General features: G+C 43.0%; 1 protein-coding gene across 3 annotated transcripts in view; it reads left to right on the top strand.

Annotated features, from left to right (window-relative positions):
* LOC129814829 (mitogen-activated protein kinase kinase kinase 12-like) overlaps positions 1–25,222 on the top strand; it is a 79,033-nt gene that overhangs the window by 47,245 nt on the left and 6,566 nt on the right. For 2 of the 3 annotated variants that reach the window (XM_055867892.1, XM_055867891.1), the window contains 8 exons: positions 17,942–18,051; positions 21,031–21,147; positions 21,441–21,578; positions 21,874–22,119; positions 22,700–22,890; positions 23,238–23,500; positions 23,663–23,730; positions 23,886–24,180. In XM_055867892.1, coding sequence (XP_055723867.1) covers positions 17,942–18,051; positions 21,031–21,147; positions 21,441–21,578; positions 21,874–22,119; positions 22,700–22,890; positions 23,238–23,500; positions 23,663–23,730; positions 23,886–24,180 — 1,428 coding nt within the window. The remainder of the gene's footprint in view (positions 1–17,941; positions 18,052–21,030; positions 21,148–21,440; positions 21,579–21,873; positions 22,120–22,699; positions 22,891–23,237; positions 23,501–23,662; positions 23,731–23,885; positions 24,181–25,222) is intronic. The other variant, XM_055867893.1, reaches the window with a different exon arrangement.

The raw sequence follows: 25,222 nt of genomic DNA on the forward strand, positions 1-25,222 counted from the left end.
ACTTAAAATATCAGGTACATAAGTAAATTAAACACTAGAATGGACCTTTGCATGCCGGCAACATTACTATAGGACGGCCATTTAGAAATTAAACTTTCATTGTACAGTTGAGTAATTTCGAATTTTGTCCACAAATGTACCCACATTTCTATTATATGTAAATCGTTTATGATTAGTGAATTCCATAATATAATTATTTTGTTAGACATTTCTCACTATTAGCTGAAATTGTATTTTTTCAAAGCCATTTGAGCTGTCGTGATAGCTGTTAGAGGAAAGTGCTGCTAGGCAACCCCCTGGACTTGGCCGGGGAGGCCCTGGCCAAAGCCAGTGTGAAAGACTTGCTAGCAAACTTTTGTGCCTTCGGAATGTATTCAGACCCATTGACTTGTTCCACATTTTGTTACAGCCTTATTCTAAAATGGATAAACATTTTAAAAATCCCCAGCAATGTACACACAATACCCCATAAGGACAAAGCGTAAACAGGTTTTTAGACATTTTTGCAAATGTAAAAATAAAAAACATAAAATACCTTATTTACGTAAGTATTCAGACCTTTTGCTATGAGACTCGAAATTGAGCTCAGGTGCATCCTGTTTCCATTGATCATCCTTGAGATGTTTCTACAACTTGATTGGAGTCCACCTGTGGTAAATTCAATTGATTAGACATGATTTGGAAAGGCACACTCCTGTCTATATATGGTCCCACAGTTGACAGTGCATCTCAGAGCAAAAACCAAGCCATGAAGTCGAAGGAATTGTCCGTAGAGCTACAAGACAGGATTGTGTCGAGGCCCAGATGTTTCTGCAGCATTGAAGGTCCCCAAGAACACAGTGGCCTCCATCATTCTTAAATGGTAGAAGTTTGGAACCACTAAGACTCTTCCTAGAGCTGGCCGCCTGGCCAAACTGAGCAATCGGGGGAGAAGGGCCTTGGTCAGGGAGGTGACCAAGAACCCGATGGTCACTCTGACAGAGCTCCAAAGTTTCTCTGTCGAGATGGGAGAGCCTTCCAGAAGTAAGGCCATCTCTGCAGCACTCCACCAATCAGACCTTTATGGTGGAGTGGGCAAATTGAAGCCACTCCTCGGGAAAAGGCACATGACAGCCCGCTTGGAGTTTGCCAAAAGGTACCTAAAGGACTCTCAGAAACACAATTCTCTGGTTTGATAAACCAAGATTGAACTTTTTGGGCTGAATGACAAATGTCTTGTCTGGAGGAAACCTGGCACCATCCCTATGGTGAAGCATGGTGGTGGCAGCATCATGCTGTGGGGATGTTTTTCAGCGTCGGGGACTGGGAGACTAGTCAGGATCAAGGCAAATATGAACTGAGCAAAGTGCAGAGATCCTTAATGAAAATCTGCTCCAGAGCGCTTAGAACCTCAGACTGGGGCGAAGTTTCACCTTCCAACAGGACAACGGCCCTAAGCACACAGCCAAAACGACGCAGGAGTGGCTTCGGTACAAGTCTCTGAATGTCCTTGAGTGGCCCAGCCAGAGCCCGGCCTTGAACTCGATCGAACATCTCTGGAGAGACCAGAAAATAGCTGTGCAGCAACACTCCCCATCCAACCTGACAGAGCTTGAGAGGATCTGCAGAGAAGAATGGGAATGTGCCAAGCTTGAGTATCATACCTAAGAAGACTCGAGGCTGTAATCACTGCCAAAGGTCCTTCAACGAAGTACTGAGTAAAGGGTCTGAATACTTATGTAAATGTGATTTAAGTTTTTTATTTGTAATAAAGTAGCAAACATTTCTAAAAGACTGTTTTTGCTTTGTCGTTATGGGTTATTGTGTGTAGATTGATGAAAACAAACTATTTAATCAATTTTAGAATAAGGCTGCAACCTAACAAAATGTGGAAAAAGTCAATGGGTCTGAATATTTTCCGAAGGCACTTTACTAAATAAATACTGCACTCTGACCCACAAAACGTATTTTCTAGATTCATGTAGTTGTATTGGCAAGTAATTCAAGTTCTGAAATAACTTACTAATTCTTTGAAACGCCCATACGAGTAGAAATCCAATTTTTAGAGCTGAAATACAATGGCCAGAGCTTACACATGATGTTGCACGATTTAAATCAATAAGTCACCCTTTTAGTCAACAAATGATATATTTGGGCTTGAAGTGACAAATCCGAACTGCCCACTCAATGGGTTTTCCTATGAGATGAAGTACAAATAATTTTTTGCCTACGTTTTGGGTCAGGGCTGGGTTTTATTTAAATGTTACCACCCACAAGCATGGCCTGAATTTAAAATATTTATTAAAAACAAATGCAAAGTTATTCCTCTTCGCGACTGAGCCAAACATCCTTTCGACGTCCACTTGCTATTGCTGCTGTTTTAAACCGCTACTTTGCACTCTATATCTATATATCAATCTGTCTATTTGTCTAAATCCATTTGTCTGTTTGTAGCTTTGTCCAAGTTTATCTGTCTCACTTCTGTATCTCTTTGTCTTTTTGTAGCTTTATACGTGTGTCTGTCTGTCCATTTGTGCAATGCCCCGCGGCTACGGTGCGTGCAGGGTTGCTGGTTGAAACATCAAAGACTGGAGTTTGTATGAGTTGCCCTCTCGATGTCTCCATCCTCATGTTTACTGCCAGTGGATGACTTTCCTCAGCTTTGAAGAGTCGTAAGAAACTGTACGTGTGTCAGTCTGCAATGTGTACATCACCCGGGAGTCCTTTTTTAATTACTTGCCGGTGGAGCTGGGCTTTCAAATGAGGCTTTGACTCAATGAAGATGCTTTTCCAACCATCTACCCGGACGGCGAGACTGTAAGTAAAAGAGAGCTTCTCAGCTAGCTAGTTATCTGATCAAATGTAAATTATAAACGTGCCCCTTCTACAATAGTTAGCTACATCATTACATGAAATGCTTATGCAATAAACTAGCTAGCTAACGACATTAGCTTAGCTGTGATAAATGTATGATATCAAAACATCCGAGTGAAGTGAGTTCAGTTCAAGATAGCTAGCTAGCCACCAAACTATTTGGTTTAGGACAAAACGTATCCAAAACTTTCTAGGTTACAATGTACATATATTTACGGGTTTCTAGCAGAAGAGAGATTGCTCCCAGATAGACCCGCCACAGGCTTGTAATGTCTCTGCGCAAGCATCCCCACAAAGGAGGAGCAAGGTCGAGTTTATGACGCTCAAGTAGAAACTACAGTGGTGCTCATAATAACACAATCAACAAGAATAATTAGCTAGTTGGCTTGGCTATTCCCTTTGCCTCTCCCCACCTATTCAGATGTAATGTTACCTCATGTTACTGTTGCTACTGACATAGTTGACATTCAGATGACTTCAAATACAGGCCTACTGGGTAAATCCGCAGCTCAATTGAGAAGCATCTCTAAGAAACAATACCAATACAAATCGCTATCTGATGTAGGGTTCAGTGGAGCTGCGGAGAGTGTGAGAGGGTCAGGCTGCACTTGGGTGGGGAAGGGGTTTGGGGGCAGACAGTTTGACTGGACTTGCCAATGGGAATGAGATAATGAACTGCCTAATGTATGTAGCCTACAGTTCTCTAGATTATCAAACGTGTCATTTTGCCTGTTTATCACCACAAAGAGTTGCATGTGGATGGTACGCCATGATAGGAGTATCACAGAGACGCCAAAACATCAGTTGTCTTTCTGCATAATCTACAGCCGCCCAGTTCCAGCCAAAACACAAGAGCGTGTCTTCAAATACAGCAACACTGGTGCGCATGCCTGAAACCTCAGCTCCTTGCAGTCCTCAGCTCCTTGGACTATTCCAACGATGACTCCAGTTGTCACCCTGATGACGACACAAACACCATCTGCGATGGCGAACTGTAAGATGACACTGTAGTGAGCTTGTAATGTTATTTTATGACTAAATGTGTTGTAGACTAATGTAGACAGTGAAAAACAGTGTACCTCATACCGGCAATTACAGAGTCCTTAACACACCTGTTCACATGTTGAGGAATTACATTGTGTACGACGACTGTGTGCTGCAGCTTTTCCACTCCTGTCTGGTTTGCAGCGGTTCAAAGGCATACTGATCTCAATTGTCCAGATAAGCCCTCACTGCGACCACATCAAGACGTGGAAGAGTCAGCTATACAGTGTATTCGGAAAGTATTCAGACCCTTTTCCTTTTTCCACATTTTGTTACATTACAGCCTTATTCTAAAATATATATATATTTATTTTAAATCCTCATCAATCTACACACAATACCCAATAATGTCAAAGTGACATCAGGTTTTTAGACAATTTTGCACATTTATTAAAAATAAAAAACAGAAATACCTTATTTTGTTATGAGAATCGAAATTGAGCTCAGGTGCATCCTGTTTCCATTGATCATCCTTGAGATGTTTCTACAACTTGTTTGGTATCCACCTGTGGTAAATTCAATTGATTGGACATGATTTGGAACGGCACACCTGTCTATATAAGGTCCCACAGTGACAGTGCATGTCAGAGCAAAAACCAAGCCATGAGGTTGAAGGAATTGTCAATTGAACTCCGAGATAGGATTGTGTTGAGGCACAGATCTGAGAAAGGACACCAGAAAATGTCTGCAGCATTGAAGGTCCCGAAGAACACAGTGGCCTCCATCGTTCTTAAATGGAAGAAGTTTGGAACCACCAAGACTCTTCCTAGAGCTAGCCGCCCGACCAAACTAAGCAATATGGGGAGAAGGGCCTTGGTCAGGGAGGTGACCAAGAACCCGATGGTCACTCTCACAGAGCTCCAGAGTTCCTCTGTGGAGATGGGAGAACCTCCCAGAAGGACAACCATCTCTGCAGCACTCCACCAATCAGGCTTTTATGGTAGAGTGGCCAGACGGAACCACTCCTCAGTAAAAGGCATATGGCAGCTTGCTTGGAGTTTGCCAAAAGGCACCTAAAGGACTCTCAGACCATGAGAAACAAGATTATCTGACCTGATGAAACCAAGATTGAACTCATGAATGCATGAATGCCAAGCATCACGTCTGGAGGAAACTTGGCACCACCCCTACAGTGAATCATGGTGGTGGCAGCATCATGCTGTGGGGATGTTTTTCAGCGGCAGGGCCTGGGAGACTAGTCAGGATCGAGGAAAAGATGAACGGCGCAAAGTACAGAGAGATCCTTGATGAAAACCTTCTCCAAAGTACTCAGGACCTCAGAATGTGGCGAAGGTTCACCTTCCAACAGGACAACAACCCTAAGCACACAGCCAAAACAACGCAGGAGTGGATTCAGGACAAGTCTCTGAATGTACATGAGTGGCCCAGCTAAAGCCCGGACTTGAACTCGATCGAACATCTCTGGAGAGACCTGAAAATAGCTGTGTAGCGACACTCCCCGTCCAATCTGACCGACCTTGAGAGGATCTGCAGAGAAGAATGAGAGAATGCTCTTGGGAGGAGAGAAACTGATGTGGTGAGGTGCTGGGGGAGGTCCATAATCAACCACCTGTACTGGTTAGGAAATTGTGGCAGTGGACATCGGTAGCTAACCATGTCCAGGAGAGCATTGTGGCTCAGTTGGCAGAGCATGGTACTTGCAACGACAATGTTGTGGGTTCGATTCCCACAGAGGACCAGTTCAAATATGTATACACTCACTACTGTAAGTCGCTCTGAATAAGAGTGTCTGCTAAATGACTGAAATGTACAGTGGCTTGTGAAAGTATTCAACCCCCTTGGCATTTTTCCTATTTTGTAGCCTTACAACCTGGAATTAAAATAGATTTTTGGGGGGTTTGTATCATTTGATTTACACAACATGCCTACCACTTTGAAGATTCAACATATTTTTCATTGTGAAACAAACAAGAAACAAGACAAACAGAACTTGAGCGTGCATAACTATTCACCCCCTCAAAGTCAATACTTTGTAGAGCCACCTTTTGCAGCAATTACAGCTGCAAGTATCTTGGGGTATGTCTCTATAAGCTTGGCACATCTAGCCACTGGGTTTTTGCCCATTCTTCAAGGCAAAACTGCTTCAGCTCCTTCAAGTTGGATGGGTTCCGCTGGTGTACAGCAATCTTTAAGTCATACAACAGATTCTCAATTGGATTGAGGGCTGGGCTTTGACTAGGCCATTCATTTAAATGTTTCCCCTTAAACCACTCGAGTGTTACTTTAGCAGTATCCTGAAGGTCATTGTCCTGTTGGAAGGTGAACCTCTGTCTCAAATCTCTAGAAGACTAAAACAGGTTTCCCTCAAGAATTTCCCTGTTTTTAGCGCATCCTTCATTCCTTCAATTCTGACCAGTTTTCCAGTCCCTGCTGATGAAAAACACCCCCACAGCATGATGCTGCCACCACCATGCTTCACTGTGGGGATGAGGTTCTCGGGGTGATGCGAGGTGTTGGGTTTGCGCCAGACATAGCGTTTTCCTTGATGGCCAAACATCTCAATTATAGTCTCATCTGACCAGAGTACTTTCTTCCATATATTTGGGGAGTCTCCCACATGCCTTACTTATTTTTGTCTTTAACTTCTTGCCGCACGGATCCCTTTAGCGGGATCATTTTCGTAAACAACCGCTGAATTGCAGAGCGCCAAATTTAAAAAAAATACTACAAATATTTATAATCATGAAATCACAAGTGAAATATACCAAAACACAGCTTAGCTTGTTGTTAATCCACCTATCGTGTCAGATTTTGAAAATATGCTTTACAGCGAAGCAATCCAAGCGTTTGTGAGTTTATCAATCACTAGACAAAACAGTAAGAACAGCTAGCCTCAAATTAGCTTGGTCACAAGTCAGAAAAGCAATAAAATTAATTGCTTACCTTTGATAATCTTCGGATGTTTGCACTCACGAGACTCCCAGTTACACAATAAATGTTATTTTTGTTCGATAAAGATTAGTTTTATAACCAAAAACCGCCATTTGGTTTGCACGTTATGTTCAGAAAACCACAGGCTCGTTCCGGTCCTGAAAGGCAGACGAAAATGCCAAAAAGTATCCGTAATGTTCGTAGAAACATGTCAAACGTTTTTTATAATCAATCCTCAGGTTGTTTTTAACATACATAATCGATAATATTTCAACCGGACGGTAACCTATTCAATACTACAGCGAAAGAAAATGTCAAGCTACATCTCTCGCGCGCAGGAACTAATCAAAGGACACCTGACGCGTTTTGATAAATCTCGCTAATTTAAAAAAATAAAAGCTTGAAACTGTCTAAAGCCTGGTCACAGCCTGAGGAAGCGATTGGAAAAGGAATCTGGTTGATACCCCTTTAAATGGAGGAGGGGCAGGCAACGGAACAGCGATTTTTCCAAATAAAAGGCACTTCCGGGTTGGATTTCCTTAGGTTTTCGCCTGCAAAATCAGTTCTGTTATACTCACAGACAATATTTTGACAGTTTTGGAAATTTTAGAGTGTTTTCTATCCTAATCCGTCAATTATATGCATATTCTAGCATCTGGACCTGAGAAATAGTCAGTTTACCTTGGGAACGTTATTTTTCCAAACATAAAAATTCTGCCCCCTAGCTGAAAGAGGTTAAGCAATGGCTTTTTTCTGGCCACTCTTCCGTAAAGCCCAGCTCTGCAGAGTGTACGGCTTAAAGTAGTCCTATGGACAGATACTCCAATCTCCACTGTGGAGCATTGCAGCTCCTTCAGGGTTATCTTTGGTCTCTTTGTTGCCTCTCTGATTAATACCCTCCTTGCCTGGTCCCTGAGTTTTGGTGGGCGGCCCTCTCTTGGCAGGTTTGTTTAATATTGGATGTAATGGTGCTCCGTGGGATGTTCAAAGTTTCAGATATTTTTTTATAACCCAACCCTGATCTGTACTTCTCCACAACTTTGTCTCTGACCTGTTTGGAGAGCTCCTTGGTCTTCATGATGCCGCTTGCTTGGTGGTGCCCCTTGCTTAGTGGTGTTGCAGATGCTGTGGCCTTTCAGAACAGGTGTACACAGTTGAAGTTGGAAGTTTACATACACTTAGGTTAGAGTCATTAAAACTCATTTTTAATCAAATTTCTTGTTAAAAAACTATAGTTTTGGCAAGTCGGTTAGGACATCTACTGTGTGCATGACACAAGTCATTTTTCCAACAATTGTTTACAGATAGATTATTTCACTTTATAATTCACTGTATCACAATTCTAGTGGGTCAGAACTTTACATACACTAAGTTGACTGTGTCTTTAAACAGCTTGGAAAATTCCAGAAAATGTCATGGCTTTAGAAGCTTCTGATAGGCTAATTGACATAATTTTTGTCAATTGGAGGTGTACCTTAGGATGTATTTCAAGGCCTACCTTCAAACTCAGTGCCTCTTTGCTTGACATCATGGGAAAATCTCAAGAAATTAGCCAAGACCTCAGAAAAAAATTGTACACCTCCACAAGTCTGGTTCATCCTTGGGAGCAATTTCCAAATGTCTGAAGGTACCACGTTCATCTGTACAAACAATAGTACGCAAGTATAAACACCATGGGACCACGCAGCCATCATACCGCTCAGAAAAGAGACGCGTTCTCTCTCCTAGAGATGAACGTACTTTGGTGTGAAAAGTGCAAATCAATCCCAGAACAACAGCAAAGGACCTTGTGAAGAAGCTGGAGGAAACAGGTACAAAAGTATCTATATCCACAGTAAAACGAGTCCTATGTCGACAAAACCTGAAAGGCCGCTTGGCAAGGAAGAAGCCACTGCTCCAAAACCGCCATAAAAAAAGCCAGACTACGGTTTGCAACTGGACATGGGGACAAAGATCGTACTTTTTGGAGAAATGTCCTCTGGTCAGATGAAACAAAAATGGAACTGTTTGGCCGTAATGACCATCGTTATGTTTGTAGGAAAAAGGGGGGGGGGGGCTTGCAAGCTGAAGAACAGCATCCCAATCGTGAAGCTCAGGGGTGGCAGCATCATGTTGTGGGGGTTCTTTGCTGCAGGAGGGACTGGTGCACTTCACAAAATAGATGGAATCATGAGGCAGGAAAATGTGTGGTTATATTGAAGCAAAATCAAGACATCAGTCAGGAAGTTAAAGCTTTGTCGCAGATGGGTCTTCCAAATGGACAATGACCCCAAGCATGCTTCCAAAGTTGTGGCAAAATGGCTTAAGGACAACAAATTCAAGGTATTAGAGTGGCCATCACAAAGCCCTGACCTCAATCCTGTAGAAGATTTGTGGGCAGAACTGAAAAAGTGTGTCTGAGCAAGGAGGCCTACAAACCTGACTCATTTACACCAGCTCTGTCAGGAGGAATGGGCCAAAATTCTCCCAACTTATTGTGGGAAGCTTGTGGAAGGCTAACCAAAATGTTTGACCCAAGTTAAACAATTTAAGGGCAATGCAACCAAATACTAATTGAGTGTATGTAAACTTCTGACCCACTGGGAATGTGATTGAAGATATAAAAGCTGAAATTAAATCATTCTCTCTACTAATATTCTGACATTTCACATTCTTAAAATAAAGTGGTAATCCTAACTGACCTAAGGAATGCAATGTTTACTAGGATTAAAAGTCAGGAATTGTGAAAAAGTGAGTTTAAATGTATTTGGCTAAGGTGTTTGTAAACTTCCGACTTCAACTGTATATACTGAGATCATGTGACAGATCATGTGATTCTTAGATTGCACTCATGTGGACTTTATTTAACAAATTATGTGACTTCTGAAGGTAATTGGCTGCACCAGATCTTATTTTGGGGCTTCATAGCAAAGTGTTGAATACATATGTACGCACAACTTATTTTTTTCATTTCACTTCACCAATTTGGACTTGTTTTGTGTATGTCCATTAGATGAAATCCAAATAAAAATCTATTTAAATTACAGGTTGTAATGCATTACAATATGAAAAACTTCAAGGGGAATGAACACTTTTGCAAGACACTGTAAATGTAAAATGTCCACAGTCATGACGACAACTACCTTTTCCCAAACTGCCTGCACCAACTAGTTATAGGCACAGAGGTCAAAGAGTGGCCCAAAACAACTACGTGCGAAAGTTAATGATCCCTCTATTTGTGTACCTTTGTGTTTATCCGAGTTACAACTACTCTATTCAACAGGCACCAAGGTATGTGAAAAGCCTGCTGAAAGATGTGGGTAAAGTCAGACCCATGTACCAGACATGTTCCAAAATAGGCTACCATTGCATGGTCCTAAAGTTTGCCTCAAATAATCCGGTGTTTTCCTTTCCTGGAATGTTATGAAGGTATGCACAAATCAATTGAATGTTAAACATACTTGTGATGTTCACTCACCTGTCTGACATGCTCTCTTACAGACTTCTTCTAGCAGCCATGCACTACAACAAGACTGCAGACAGGCTTCAGGTAACCACTGCAGCCCGAGAACCCAGGTTCAAGATTCGGTTCCCTAAGTGGAAGAAAGGAGACTACTCCATCCAAGTCTTGAAACCTCATCCTACGTATGGTAAGTTATTCCCCTCCAGACACACAGTTGGTTAGCTTAAGCAACAGTGATTACTCACATTTTGTAATTACCTGTATAAGTAATTTATTTTTCTAGGCTACGTCGACATACTCCTGGAGCTACTGTTCCAGGATGTTGTGGGAGATCCAGGGCCATACTAACAGCTGCCGGAAAGCGTGACTATCCTAGCCCCCCCCTCTTCTCCGAATACGGCCAACCAGAGAAGAGTGACGCCGTGTCCAAACACCAGTCTCGCTTTTCCTCTCTGGAGAATGCTTGAGTATCTGTCCATAAGTTAAACATTGGTCTATGATAGATATAAGAACTGTTTGTATACAGCCATGGCAGACAGATATAACTGTTCAACTGCTTACCACACTTCACATCTACCTTTGTCTTTCTCGTCTGCTACGAGGAAGCAGCGATGTGTGGTGACCTGAGACGGGATGAGACAGCAGTTGCACCAGTTAATGTGTTCCTACCGACTTACACTGAATTACGGCATCCAGAATGTAGTCTACACATTCATTCAAGTATAGTGAAGGAAGGTACATTACCGTTAAAAAGTTTGGAGTCACTTAAAAATGTTGTTGTTTTTGAAAGAAAAGCAAATTTTTTGTCCATTAAAATAACATCAAATTATTCAGAAATACAGTGTAGACATTGTTAATGTTGTAAATGACTATTGTAGCTGGAAACGGCAGATTCTTTAATGGAATATCTACATAGGCGCACAGAGGCCCATTATCAGCAACCATCAGTCCTGTGTTCCAATGGCACGTAGTGTTAGCTAATCCAAGTTTATCATTTTAAAAGGCTAATTGATCATTAGAAAACCCTTTTGCAATTATGTTAGCACAGCTGAAAACTGTTGTTCTGATTAAAGAAGCAATAAAACTGGCCTTTAGACTAGTTGAGTATGTGGAGCATCAGCATTTGTGGGGTTTGATTACAGGCTCAAAATGGCTAGATACAAGGAACTTTCTTCTGAAATTCCTCAGTCTATTCTTCTTCTGAGAAATGAAGGCTATTCCATGCGAGAAATTGCCAAGAAACTGAAGACCTCGTACAACGCTGTGTACTTCTCCCTTCACAGAACAGAGCAAAGTGGAATAGAAAGAGGAGTGGGAGGCCCTGGTGCCCAACTGAGCAAGAGGACAAGTACATTAGAGTGTCTAGTTTGAGAAACAGACGCCTCACAAGTCCTCAACTGGCAGCTTCATTAAATAGTACCTGCAAAACACCAGTCTCAATGTCAACAGTGAAGAGGCGACTCCGGGATGCTGAAGGTAAGTCACGGAATCCTATCACTAAGATTTGTTGATGTTGGATTTGGAGCCATAACATAATGAGCTGAGTAATATCAACACATCATTTCTGCTAATAAATCTTCTACTGACATCACATCATGATTTGTACAAAAGTTAAATTACATAGATCTCAAGTTAGGATTCCACCTACAATAACTTCAATGAACTAACTCTACATTTGTGTCATATGTTTTACAGGACTGCTGTGCTGCATGAGACCAGATGGACAGAGGCTGAGGCAGTGGTTGTAATTGCAATAAATACAGTTTTTTAAAATAGTTATATCCTTCAAATAAAGTAAAGATGTTTACACAATTTGACTCACTAAATTATTCTAATGGGGTTAGTTTTAAGCCAGTGTACGTGGGATTGGGGAACCTGGTCTGCACACGCTGGGATTACCAAGTGGACATTTGTTTTTAGGTACCCATGACACTAATGCACAACAACTTTCTGCCAACGATTTGCCTACCTTTCAGAACCTGTTATCACAATTGCAAACGAAGGGCTCGATTCAACCAGATCCGCTTTAGCCAACATCTGTAGAGAGTTGTTTTAACGGTGTCAGGGTAGAACTGCATTAGAGCTGTCAAATCCTCAAGTGGCTCCCGGCATTATACCTAAAGTGGACATTGCCTTTGGCTGCACCGAGTTGCATTAACAGAATCCCATGCAGCCTTGTGTACAAGTCCGAACACAGGAATATAAAATGTGCTCTACACCTCGATTAGGATCAGCGATCCTAATTTCCTTTAAATATTTTTTTATTTGAGCGTAATTATTTCTATATAGCCTACACTTTCTCATTCTGAACTTCTGACTGGAGTAGGGCGTGTGTGGTTTAAGAGCAGCTGCTCACCGATTTGACCAATGCAGTTCCACCTCTGACACCAACAAAGCATCCGCCAAAACGTATATGAGTGTCTGCTATCGCCGGTTAATGCTTGATCTGATTTGAAAACTTTTAAATTGATTAAAAGTTATTCCAATCTACAGAAAGCCTACAGGTGTGTTCTAGTCCACTATTATTTTGCTCAGGGTTAGATGTCCCGATTGACTGGGGGTTCATTGATATTTCAGTTATTATAGGGATGTCCAGTCTCCCTATAATTAGAAGCTTTCCTGTGCGCCAACATAGCATACTTTGCATTTACCTACCCACTTATTTCAGCATCCATGTCCCCATGTTCTTGCCTGTAAGCATTGCATACAGCCTGCAGGGCATATGGGTTGAGGCATATAGGGCAAAACCTGAGTGGTCAGTAGCATGCCACCAACACGTTTTTGCACTTTGCCATCACCTGTAAAGTGCATGCATACACCACAGAGATCCTATTAAATGACATTCCTAATCCTATGGCATACACTTTCTGCTACAGGACAACCATTGCTATTCTTTTGGAGAATAAATATGTAGTGTAGGTGCATGAACAGTTCGCTCAAAGATTATTATAAACCCTTTACCCTTTCATCTGTGTTATGTGATGGTAGCTATATCATTGAAAATAGGTTTCTTGTGTGAACAACAAAGGGCTCAAAACAACCACCATATGTCATTTTGTGTCTTTCAGTCATTTTTCCTTGCATGATTGATGACTATGTACTGAGAATGAAATGCAATCAGCAACATAAGCTTCCTCTACCTCTCTGCAGCACAGATTTTCACTGGCAGTGGACACGAGAACACCCATTTAGAGATGACATTAGATGGCAAAGTTTTCCCTAAATGCTTATGACAAACCATCTCCAGAACCAGCCATAGCCAGTGTTATGGTTAATCTTTTGAACACTAGCCTTAGCCTAAATATGGAATGTGTTTTTGTTTATTGTTGCCTAGGTCTTCACTAGAGCATCATGGGTAGGTCACAGTCACTCGGAGGTATCTGGATGTACCAGTACCGCCACAGAGATTCTAAAGTTAGAGGTGCTTACACTTGCGAAACAGACCAAGCAGACAAGGCCGGGGTTTTGAGTTTGACAAGTCAATGAGAGAAGTGAAAAATTCTTCCTTGGTTGTTAATTTTCTTGAAATCTAAATGTACAACCTAGAGTTGAGCCAATGTCTAAAATAGTTGAACATGTTATTACTCCAACCTCGTGACAGTGACAAAAGCTACTTTATATTGAAGGAGTACCTTTGATTTGAAGGTCTGCACATTTCGCAGTGCGGTGCGAGATGAATGTTAGACCCGAAGGCATGCTTCTGTGTTGTAGCTTACCTAGCCAACATTGCCTGGCAACGCCTACAAGCGTGATCAGGGATTTCTATTGGAGAAGCAGTTTCTGCCTATCTTCATACTGTGCTGTCTTTGGTACCGCTGTATCACAGATAGAACAAGGAGCATATTTGGCTGTATGCTAGCTAGCTGTATGTGAATAAACCACCAGACTTCGGCAAGTAAAGTTACGTGTGTTTATCTTTATGCACATCTACATGGTGTCAAAAGCTAAAATCGACCAGCTAATACTTCTTGCTTCTGTCACAAGAAAAATAGACTGAAGAAAAATATAAACACAACATGTCAAGTGTTGGTCCCATGTTTCATGAGCTGAATTTTTTCCCCCCAGAAATGTTCCATAAGCACAAAAAGCTTATTCCTCTCAAATTTTGTGCTGGGGACAATTAAAGGCCACTCTAAAATATGAAGTTTTGTCACACGACACAATGCCACAGAAGTGTCACAAGTCTGAGTGAGCAGGCAATTGACATGCTGACGGCAGGAATGTCCACCAGATATAAGCTGCCTCCAACGTCATTTTAGACATTTTGGCAGGAAGTGCAACCAGACTCACAACCGCAGACCACGTGTAACCACGCCAGCTCAGGACCTCCACATCCGGGTTCTTCACCTGTGGGATCGTCTGAGACCAGCTACCGGACAGCTGATGAAACTATGGGTTTGCACAACTGAAGAATTTCTGCACAAACTGTTAGAAACCGTCCCAGGGAAGCTCATCTGCGTGCTTGTCATCCTCACCAGAGTCTTGACCTGACTGCAGTTCGGCAGTTATATCTGGTGGTCTGAGAGACTTTAGGTGCCTTTTGGCAAACTCCAAGCAGGCTGACATGTGCCTTTACTGAGGAGTTTCTTCTGTCTAGCCACTCTACCCTAAAGGCCTGATTGGTGGAGCGCTGCAGAGATGGTTGTCCTTCTGGAAGATTATCCCATCTCCACAGAGGAACCCTAGAGCTCTGTCAGAGTGACCATCGGGTTCTTGGTCACCTCCCTGACCAAGGCCCTTCTCCCCCGATTGCTCAGTTTGGCCTGGCGGCCAGCTCTAGGAAGATCTTGGTCATTCCAAACTTCTTCCATTTAAGAATGATGGAGGTCACTGTGTTCATGGGGTCCTTCAATGCCGCAGTCATTTTTCACTACCCTTCTCCAGATCTCTGCCTCGACACAATCCTGTCTCGGAGCTCTACGGACAAAACTTTCGACCTCATGTCTTGGTTTTTGCTCTGACATTCACTGTTAACTGTTAGAACTTATATAGACAGGTGTGTGCCTTTCCAAATCTTGTCCAATCAATTGAATTTACCACAGGTGGACTCCAATCAAGCTGCAGAAACATCAAGGATGGTCAATGGAAACAGGATTCACCTAATCTCAATTATTCTCATAGCAAAGGGTGTCATGGCCGTTGTAAGGAGGAGACCAAGGCGCAGCGTGGTATGCGTACATTCTTATTTATTTTAACGAATGAACACTGAACAAACTAACAAAATAACAAAATGAACCGTGAAGCTATATGGATAGTGCAGACAGGCAACTAAACATAGAACAAGAACCCACAAACACCACAGGGAAAATGACTACCTAAATATGATCCCCAATCAGAGACAACGATAAACAGCTGCCTCTGATTGGGAACCATATCAGGCCACCATAGACATACAAAACACCATAGACATACAAAACCCCTAGACAATTCAAAAACTAACGTACCCACCCTAGTCACACCCTGACCTAACCAAAATATAAAGAAAACAGAGACATCTCAGGGCAAGGCGTGACAAAGGGTCTGAATACTTATGTAAATAAGGTATTTATGCTTTTTATTTTTAATACATTTGCGAACATTTCTACAAACCAGAGGAGTAGGGTGGATCCGAGCGTTCTGACCTAACAACAGCAGTCAAGCCGTTGGCTAACGTTGGCTAGCTTGCTAGGCTGTAATCGCTGCCAAAGGTGCTTCAACAAAGTACTGAGCAAAGGGTCTCAATACTTATGTAAATGTGATATTTCAGTTTTGTTTATGTAATCCATTTGCCAAAATGTATAAAACCCTGTTTTCGCTTTGTCATTATGAAGTATTGTGTGTAGATTGATGAGGGGGGAAACATCTATTTAATACGTTTTAGAATAAGGCTGTAACGTAACAATATATGGAAAAAGTCAATGGGGTCTGAATACTTTCCTGATTACACTGTATATTTAAATAATATTACTATTTTTGTTGTAATACACCAACCCACAGTTTAGGAACCACTGCTCTACTGTACCCATAGAGATACACTATTACACTCCAGTGGCTTATGTCATAAACCTTAAACCAGAGGGTAATGTCACCCCTATTTTGATATAAATCCTGTCTAACAGCAGAAATGCTTTAGTTTAGTTCTACCACCAAATAATGACAGGGGCTACTAATAGATAGACCTGAATTGGGGGTGTGCACATATTGTTGTTGTGAATTTCACTTGGAGTGGAGAGAAACAACAACAAACGGGGAGGGGAGGGCACTGACACTGACAGCTAGCAGTGCACCATAGAATTAGGACATTGAATACTATGTAGAATGGGGATGAACCTTCTTATGATGCAGCCATTTTGGTCAGGGAGTTGGTCAACCACGGTTAGCCAGTGCTGTGATAAGATATTGTGTGAAATAATGAATTGGAAGAATATATCTACACTCTATGTGTGTTAGCTAGCTAGCCATACAGGATTATTCAATTGATTGTTCTAATTAACTGCCAATATGCCAACATTCCATTCAAACAATGCAGTCAATTCACAGCCATACAATGGCTGACACAAGTTGTTAATGTGACACGTATTTGATATTGTATCATATAATAGCACTCACAGCTTTCCAATAAAACACACCTTTGACATTTACCGTCCTACATTTTAGAGGCTATTTATACAGAAAATGTGTATAAAACCCGTAGAAACTGTGTTTATAATTACATGACTATATCTTAGCTTGACAATAATTAGATTACACAATTTCGGATATCACATGCCTTTTCCTGCATAAGTAAAATCAGGATTATGCCTCTACTGCCCTTAATTCCAATTAGACTGGTTTGAATTTTCCCTGACCAATATGGCTACCATTTTCACCCCACTCTGTCACTTTGAGGGTTTATGACATAGCCCTTCTTGTAATTTAATAGGATCCAAATGGAGGGCACTGACAGTTAGCTAGCTTTCTAGCTAGTCATGTTATCTCTTATTTTTGTCAAAGACGAGGAGATCAATGCGTCTGAATCCTTATGCCATAGCTAATTCCTGATTGTTTTAATGGGGACGAGAAGCAGGGAGAAGAGGCAGGGAGGAGGAGAGAGGAGGAAAGGCAGTGAGAAAAGGGGAGGGGGGGTATTGAGAAGAGGCAGGGAGGAGAGACAGGGAGAAGAGGATGGGGGGAGAGGAGAGTAGGGGAGAGGAGAGGCAGGAAGGAGGGGAGAGGAGGAGAGTCTGGGAGGGAGGGGACAGAAGCAGAGAGGATGGGAGGAGAGGCAGGCAAGAGGGGAGGAAATGCAGGGAGGAGAGGCAGAGAGAAGGGAGGGACGTAGAGGAATGAGGGATGGCTGCATTAGCTTAATAACAAGAGCCACACACACACAGAAGGGACCGTGATAGACTGACATGCACGCGAGCACACACACTTACTCTCTCTATCTCTCTCTCTTTAAAACCTTTCTGTCCTTGTAAAAGACAAGACAAACAGACAGCAGCTAGAGGGACAGGTCAGAATGATACGCAGTCAGGAAAATGTCCACGGTGTCCTTTCAGAATGTTTTCACTGTGTTTACTGAGCACGATTGAGATGCTCAGTGACATGGATTCGTTTTGACCGTTGTTTTGATTGACACATGTCAATATGTCTATGCTGCTGTCTGTCTGACTGTTGTGACTGAGACACTATGGCCTGTGTTGCTGAGTTGTAACTAACACATGATCTGTTGCTGTGTCCGTGGTGCAGGCGGAGTGGCGAGTGGAGGTGAAGCAGCACTTTGAAAAGATCAAGTCTGAGGGGACCTGTATACACAGATTGGATGAGGAGATGATCATACGACGCAAAGAGGAGCTCAGGTACAGGGAGAGTATTATGGACGGATGAATGAATATTTGAGTGAGTGAGTGAGTGAGTGAGTGAGTGAGTGAGAAAGCGAGGGAATGAACATACAGAAATAATGCTACAAAAGATACATACATACATAGCTACATACATACATACAGTGGCAAGAAATAGTATGTGGACCTCCCGGGTGGCGCAGTGGTCTAAGGCACTGCATCGCAGTGCTAGCTGTGCCACCAGAGATTCTGGGTTCGAGCCCAGGCTCTGTCGCAGCCGGCCGCGACCGGGAGGTCCATGGGGCGACGCACAGTTGGCCTAGCGTCGTCTGGGTTAGGGAGGGTTTGGCCTTGTCTCATTGACCAGGTCGCCAGGTGTACGGTGTTTCCTCTGACACATCCGGGTTGGATGGGCATTGTGTCAAGAAGCAGTGCGGCACGGTTGGGTTGTGTTTCGGAGGATGCATGGCTCTCGACCTTCGCCTCTCCTGAGTCCGTACGGGAGTTGCAGCGATGAGACAAGACTGTATAAACCACCAATTGGATACCATGAAATTGGGGAGAAAAAAGGGGTAAGAAAAAAAAGTAAATAAAAAATTATGTGAACCCTTTGTAATTACCTGAATTTCTGCATAAATTGGTCATGAAATTTGATTTGATCTTAATCTAAGTGACAACAATAGACAAACACAGTGTGCTTAAACTAATAACACACAAATTATTGTATTTTTCTTGTCTATATTGAATACATCATTTAAACATTCACAGTGTAGGTTGGAAAAAGTATGTGGTAAAACAAATTGTCTATAAATGGAGAAAGTTCAGCACTGTTGCTACTCTCCCTAGGAGTGGCCGTCCTGCAAAGATGACTACAAGAGCACAGCACAGAATGCTCAATGAAGTTAAGAAGAATCCTAGAGTGTCAGCTTAAGACTTACAGAAATATCTGGAACATGCTAACATCTCTGTTGACAAGTCTACTATATGTAAAACACTAAACAAGAATAATGTTCATTGTAGGACACCATAGACGAAGCCTCTGCTGTTCAAAAAAAAATTGCTGCATGTCTGAAGTTCGCAAAAGTTCACCTGGATGTCCCACAGCGCTACTGGCAAAATATTCTGTGGACAGATGAAACTAAAGTTGAGTTGTTTGGAAGGAACGCACAACACTATGTGTGGAGAGAAAAAAAACACACCAACATCAAAATCTCATCTCAACTGTAAAGTATGGTGGAGGGAGCATCATGGTTTGGGGCTGCTTTGCTACCTCAGTGCCTGGACAGCATGCTATCATCGACAGATTTCCCAAGTTTATCAAGACATTTTGCAGGAGAATGTAAGGCTATCTGTCTGCCAATTGAAGCTCAATAGGACATCACCCAGAAGCTGGGTGATGCAACAGGACAATGACCCAAAACACAGAAGTAAATCAACAACAGAATGGCTTTAACAGAAGAAAATACGCCTTCTGGAGTGGCCCAGTACTGTTCTCAACCCGATTGAGATGCTGTTGCATGACCTCAAGAGAGCAGTTCGCACCAGACATCCCAATAATATTGCTGAAATTAAACAGTTTTGTGAAGAGGAATGGTCCAAAATTCCTCCTGACCGTTGTGCAGGTTTGATCCGCAACTACAGAAAACATAAGGATGAGGTTATTGCTGCCAAAGGAGGGTCAACCAGTTATTAAATCCAAGGGTTCACATACTTTTCCCACCCTGCACTGTGAATGTTTACACGACGTGTTCAATAAAGACATACAAACAAAACGTGTAATTGTTTGTGTGTTATTCGTTTAAACAGACAGTGTTTGTCTATTGTTAAGACTTAGATGAAGATCAGATCAAATTGTATGACCAATCCAGGTAATTCCAAAGGGTTCACATACTTTTCTTGCCACTATACATACATACATGCAGTGACTTCGGAAAGTTTTCAGACCCCTTGACTTTTTCCACAGTTTGTTACATTACAGCCTTATTCTAAAATGGATTAAATAAAAAGAAATCCTCAGCAATCTGCACACAATACCCCACTAAATGCAAAGTGAAAACAGGTTTTTAGAAATGTTTACAAATGTATTAAAAATAAAAAACTGAAATACCTTATTTACGAGACTTGAATTGAGCTCAGGTGCATCCTGTTTCCATTGATCATCCTTGATGTTTCTACAACTTGATTGGAGTCAACCTGTGGTAAATTCAATTGATTGGACATGATTTGGAAAGGCCCACACCTGTCTATATAAGGTCCCACAGTTGACATGTCAGAGCAAAAAACAAACCATGAGGTCGAAGGAATTGTCCGTAGAGCTCCGAGACAGGATTGTGTCGAGTCACAGATTTGGGGAAGGGTACCAAGAAATTTATGCAGCATTGAAAGTCCCCAAGAATACAATGGCCACCAAATGGAAGAAGTTTGGAACCACCAAGAGTCTTCCTAGAGACCTCAGACTGGGACGAAGGTTCACCTTCCAAATGCAAAACGACCCTAAGCACACAGCCAAGACAACACAAGAGTAGCTCTGGGACAAGTCTCAGAATGTCAAGGTATTGGAGTGGCCATCACAAAGCCCTGACCTCAATCCTATAGAAAATTTGTGGGCAGAACTGAAAAAGCGTGTGCGTGCAAGGAGGCCTATAAAACCTGACTCAGTTACACCAGCTCTGTCAGGAGGAATGGGCCATAATTCACCCAACTTTTTGTGGGTCAGGGAATTTCAGGGAATTTTTACTAGGATTAAATGTCAGGAATTGTGAAACTGAATTGAAATGTATTTGGCTAAGGTGTATGTAAACTTCCGACTTCAACTGTACATATCAACATACAGCAAAAGCTTTACTGTGTGTGTTGTTTATGGCTGTCCAATGATGTTGATGATGTTGCTCACCAATTGTGTCCATTGCGCCTTTGCATACATCAAATTGAATGGCTAGCTGTGCTGCGTGTTTTAACCCTGTCCGCCCCGTTCCATTCTCTCTCTCTCCGTCTCAGGCATGCCCTGGACATCCGTGAGCACTACGAGAGGAAACTGGACAGGGCCAACAACCTCTACATGGAGCTCAATGCTGTCATGCTACAGCTGGAACTCAAGGAGAAAGAGCTACTCAAGTGACAATCCTATTCATTGTTGCACACCTTTACAATCAATATCTACCTGCGTGTACAATATTCATGCTCATCTGCCAAAGACACAAGCAGGGAAAGGGAACGGCAGACATAATGTAATACATAATGCAGACGTTTGTGATATGTTTACTGTGGCTAAGTAATGAATGATGTTGTGTGTGTGTGTGTGTGTGTGTGTGTGTGTGTGTGTGTGTGTGTGTGTGTGTGTGTGTGTGTGTGTGTGTGTGTGTGTGTGTGTGTGTGTGTGTGTGTGTGTGTGTGTGGGTTTTTCCCAGGAGGGAGCAGTCCCTGGATAAGAAGTACCCAGTATGCGTCAAACACCACAGCTCCAGACAAGAACGCTCGTCCAACTCCATGGAGAAACTCATCAAGAAACGCAACGTACCTCAGAAACTGGCCTCTCACACCAAGAGGTGAGACTGGGGGGGGGGGGAAACCATTGAACCATTCACACTCACTAATCCCACACATTCAATCGCTGTCTGTATACATGTGTTTTTGGATTAAATAGCATGTAACACTTACCGGGCATACAGCTATTATGTATTATTACTGGTTGTAAGCATGTACAGTTTGAGCCCTCACTGTATATTGTTTATTTGGATACAAGGAGAAAGGCTGTAGCTGCATCTATTTCTCTTGACTTTGACTTTGACTCTATTTATTCAGTGTACTGAAACTGTAGACTTTACTCACTGTGTGTTCCAGTAGGCCAGACCTGCTGAAGTCAGAGGTGATCCTCCCCAAACTGGACTCCTCCATCACCCAGGTGACCATCCCCTCTTGCCCCCAGAAGGGCTCCACGTCCCCGGGGAGGTCGCGTCGGGCCAAGTCCCGCTACAGGAAGGCAGGGAAGGGCAGCAGTGGAGACCTGGCTGGGCTGAAGGCAGCCCTGTCCTCTAACCTGGGCTTGGCTAATACTATGTCACTGACCACCACCAACACCACACCCAGGTATTTACACTGAGTGTACAAAACATTAAGAACACCTTCCTAATATTGAGTTGCACCCCAACCCCCTTTTTCCCTCAGAACAGCCACAATTTGTTGTGGCATGGACTCTACAAGGTGTCGAAAGAGTTCCACAGGGATGTTGATTCCAATGCTTCCCACAGTTGTGTCTAGTTGGCTGGATGTCATTTGAGTGGTGGACCATTCTTGAAACACACAGGAAACTGTTGAGTGTGAAAAACCCAGTAGCGTTGCAGTTCTTAACACAAACTGGTAGTGCTGGCACCTACTACCATACCTGTTCAAAGGCATCTTTTGTCTTGTCCATTCACCCTCTGAATGGCACACATACACAATCCATGTCTCAAGACTTAAAAATCCTTATTCAACCGGTCTCATTCCCTTCATCTACACTGATTGAAGTGGATTTAACAAGTGACATCAATAAGGGATCTTAGCTTTCACTTGGATTCACCTGGTCAGTCTGTCATGGAAAGTTAATATTTTGTACACTTAGTATACATTGAAAACTATCCTCAAATCGGCCTTCAGGGCCCACAATAAAGATGTATCCCCCCCCCAGCAGCAAGCAGCATCTGGACCCCAGTGCAGCTCTGAGAGGTCTCCAGCATGATCTGCTGCTGAAGAAGATGCCCTCATCCAGCCCGGACCTTATCTCCACCGATCTGGAGGCAGAGGGCCGCAGCAAGGGACAGGAGAAGCCCGGCCTGGAGAGAGGGGGCAGCCAGAGCGCCTCTGCTGGCCTGCGAGGAGGTGATGAATAGTTATAATAATGTCCCATAGGGAAATTTGCTGGTGATATACAGGGATACATGGCGTACATATAGGCGGTGTCCCAAATTGCAACCTATTCCCTACGCAGGGCGCTACTTTTGACTAGAGACCTATATGGTGGTGCACGATAAAGGGAATAGGGTGCTATTTGGGATGCATCCATAATATATCACCTACATCACTTCAGTCACAGGACATAGATCACAAGACATGATCAAGACAGACATTCGTCAATAAATACACATTAACACAACATTTACAGTGTATAGTCCTTCTGTGTTTAGGAAATAAGGAAACTGATGCTGGTTGGTATGAATGACTTGCAGGTGGAGGAGGGACAGACGATCAGGCAGAGACCCCAATGCGTAGTTACACCCCCAGCGAGGACGCGGCCTCCATCCCGTTCTCCAGTAGCCCAGATTCGCCCTGTGGGAGGGGGGCGACAGCAGGGAGGGGGTCGCTGCTGGGAGGCCCAGGGAGAACACCCCAGGATGAGAAGGAGGAGGAGGAGACGGGAATCATAAGGTCACCCAGGTGCTACCTCACACCTGCAGCACTGCTCTACCGGAAACAAGTCACACGCAAACAGGTAGATCTGCCAGAAAAAAAGATGTTTGTCTGTAATGCATAAGGTGCTGGTTCTTTTCCTAAAAACATTCCGACAACGTGCCAAATCAATTGAGAAAAATAGTTGTGAGATTAAGCTGATCCCTTTCTAAGTCTCATCATATCTCTCCCATGTCTCCTCCAGAGATGTGGTGTGTCCTCAGAGGAAGAGGAAGGGGAGGTGGACAGTGAGGTGGAGTTACCGCGGAGACGGTGAGAATATACATCTTATACATGATAGTGTATGTAGTCAAGATTCTAAAGTATATAGTCCAGCAGGAAGAACCTCTTGGTGTGATAAAAAATAGCTTGTGTCTGAGTTATTGAGAGCCCCATTATTTCATCTATTTCCTCTCTTCCCCATGCAGTCGGCCAGTGAGCATCAACAAGTGCCAGTCCCTGTCCACCTTCAGCTCTGAGAACCTGTCAGCAGTGTCCGTGTCGGACGGAGAGGAGGGCAACACCAGCGACCACTCCCACAGTGGCACGCCCGACGTGGTCAGCACCAACACGGATGAGCGGCTGGACGACAAGAGCGACGACCTTCTATCCCAGGGGTCGGAGATCTCTGCCGACCCTACCCTTGACCCAGCCGAAGGCCTATCAGAGGAGGCCACCATCCGCCAGGTCAAGACCCAGCTCAACACAGAGCAGAGCTATGAGGTAGGCAGGGAAAGGGTTACTCTGGGAACCATAGAACTATGAGGTGGGGTACCGTAACAACTAGAACTGTGACAAAGTGTTACCGTGACAACTAGAACTATGGTAAGGTTGCCATGAGAACTGTTATGTTTAGCAATAATCGACGGGAAATGATGAGCCGAAATCCTGATTATAATGCATGCTCTGATCATTAAGGCTGCTACCCCTATGACAGAAAATAGGTCTACATTTGGATTTTTGCTCTTGTGTAGGGACCAGTGGCGGCCGCTGATTGGCTGGGTGTATGGGGGTGGTCGTGGTTGAAGTTGTCAACAAAGCAGCATGACAGAAATATGCCAAGTTTTCAAACTACCGGTAGTTCCTTTGAAAAGATATTCAAAGTGATCTGTGCATTTGAACAACAGCGTAAACACACTTACTTCACTATTGCATGTCACATGCTGCCACAGTTTTGAACAAATTAGATTATACTATTTCGAATGAGCAGCCAGCTCACGAACAAACAAGTGCACCAGGGAGAACGCAACAAGCATGCAGATGCAACAAGGGAAAACACATGATCTAACTGGGGATAGCTAATGTCACAAACCTTGATGTGCTAGCCAGTTAACTTTCATTATGAAATAACTTCATATTTGCGAGTAAGTCAGATATTAGAAATTGGCATGGGAGATAACTAGCTAGCAAGCAACCAGCTAGCTATAGCTAGCTACTTCTATCAAAGGTAGATAACTGGTTAATTTGACCAAAATATTTACCAAACTATTTCTCAATGTTTCTCAAAATTACTGTAGCTGGCCAATTCATTTGATCATGCTTTGTGATACACCCGGGTTGATGCTGTTTTAGTCCACACAACATGGTGCCTGCCTTGTCACCGACAGTAGAACCTGATGAACACCGTGGGAGAAACAATACAATTGTCCAGCCACAGTCATGCTTTTTTGTCCTACTATATCCGTGATGAGAAAGTTCTAGCTAGTGTATCCATCTGTCCTTGGACTCTTGTTGGATGTAGATGTCCGGTTTATCAGGTCCCAGG

Source organism: Salvelinus fontinalis, chromosome 18 (genome assembly GCF_029448725.1).
Source record: "Salvelinus fontinalis isolate EN_2023a chromosome 18, ASM2944872v1, whole genome shotgun sequence".
NCBI lineage: Eukaryota > Metazoa > Chordata > Actinopteri > Salmoniformes > Salmonidae > Salvelinus > Salvelinus fontinalis.